The 442-nt window shown below is 67.0% G+C and overlaps 1 protein-coding gene across 1 annotated transcript in view; it reads right to left on the bottom strand.

The window, feature by feature from the left end:
- Positions 1-100: 100 nt before the first annotated feature.
- Positions 101-442, bottom strand: part of MCM7 (minichromosome maintenance complex component 7) — a 1,134-nt gene continuing 792 nt past the window's right edge. Inside the window, exon 3 of the mRNA XM_014961621.1 lies at positions 101-188. Within this exon, the coding sequence (XP_014817107.1) occupies positions 101-188 (88 nt within the window). The remainder of the gene's footprint in view (positions 189-442) is intronic.

The raw sequence follows: 442 nt of genomic DNA on the forward strand, positions 1-442 counted from the left end.
ATCTGGACGGGGCAGGGGACACCATGGGGACATGGGGATGGGGGGACAGGGATGAGGGGACACCATGGGGACACGGGGACGGGGGGACACGGGGCCTCGCTCACCTCATGAGCTTCATGTCGAGCTGCTGGAAGGCGCAGGGGGGCTGGCGGCTGTGCTGGTGCACGTAGGTGATGTGCTGGGCCAGGCTGTGGGGCAGAGAGGGGCTGTCAGTGGGGCCAGGGCTGCCCCACAGCTCTCATGGGAGGGTCCCACATATTCCTGAGCCCCATGGCTCTCATGGGGGCCCCACGTTCCCTCTAGCCCAGCCTCCCAGCCCCCCAGATTTTATGGGGGGGGTCCCACATTCCCTCCAGCCCAGGCCCATGGCTCTTGTGTGAAGGTCCCACAAGTTCCTGAGCCCCATGGCTCTCGTGAAGGGGGGGGGGGGCCCCACGTTCCT

The sequence above is a fragment of the Calidris pugnax genome, unplaced genomic scaffold (genome assembly GCF_001431845.1).
Source record: "Calidris pugnax isolate Ruff unplaced genomic scaffold, ASM143184v1 scaffold797, whole genome shotgun sequence".
Classification (NCBI taxonomy): domain Eukaryota; kingdom Metazoa; phylum Chordata; class Aves; order Charadriiformes; family Scolopacidae; genus Calidris; species Calidris pugnax.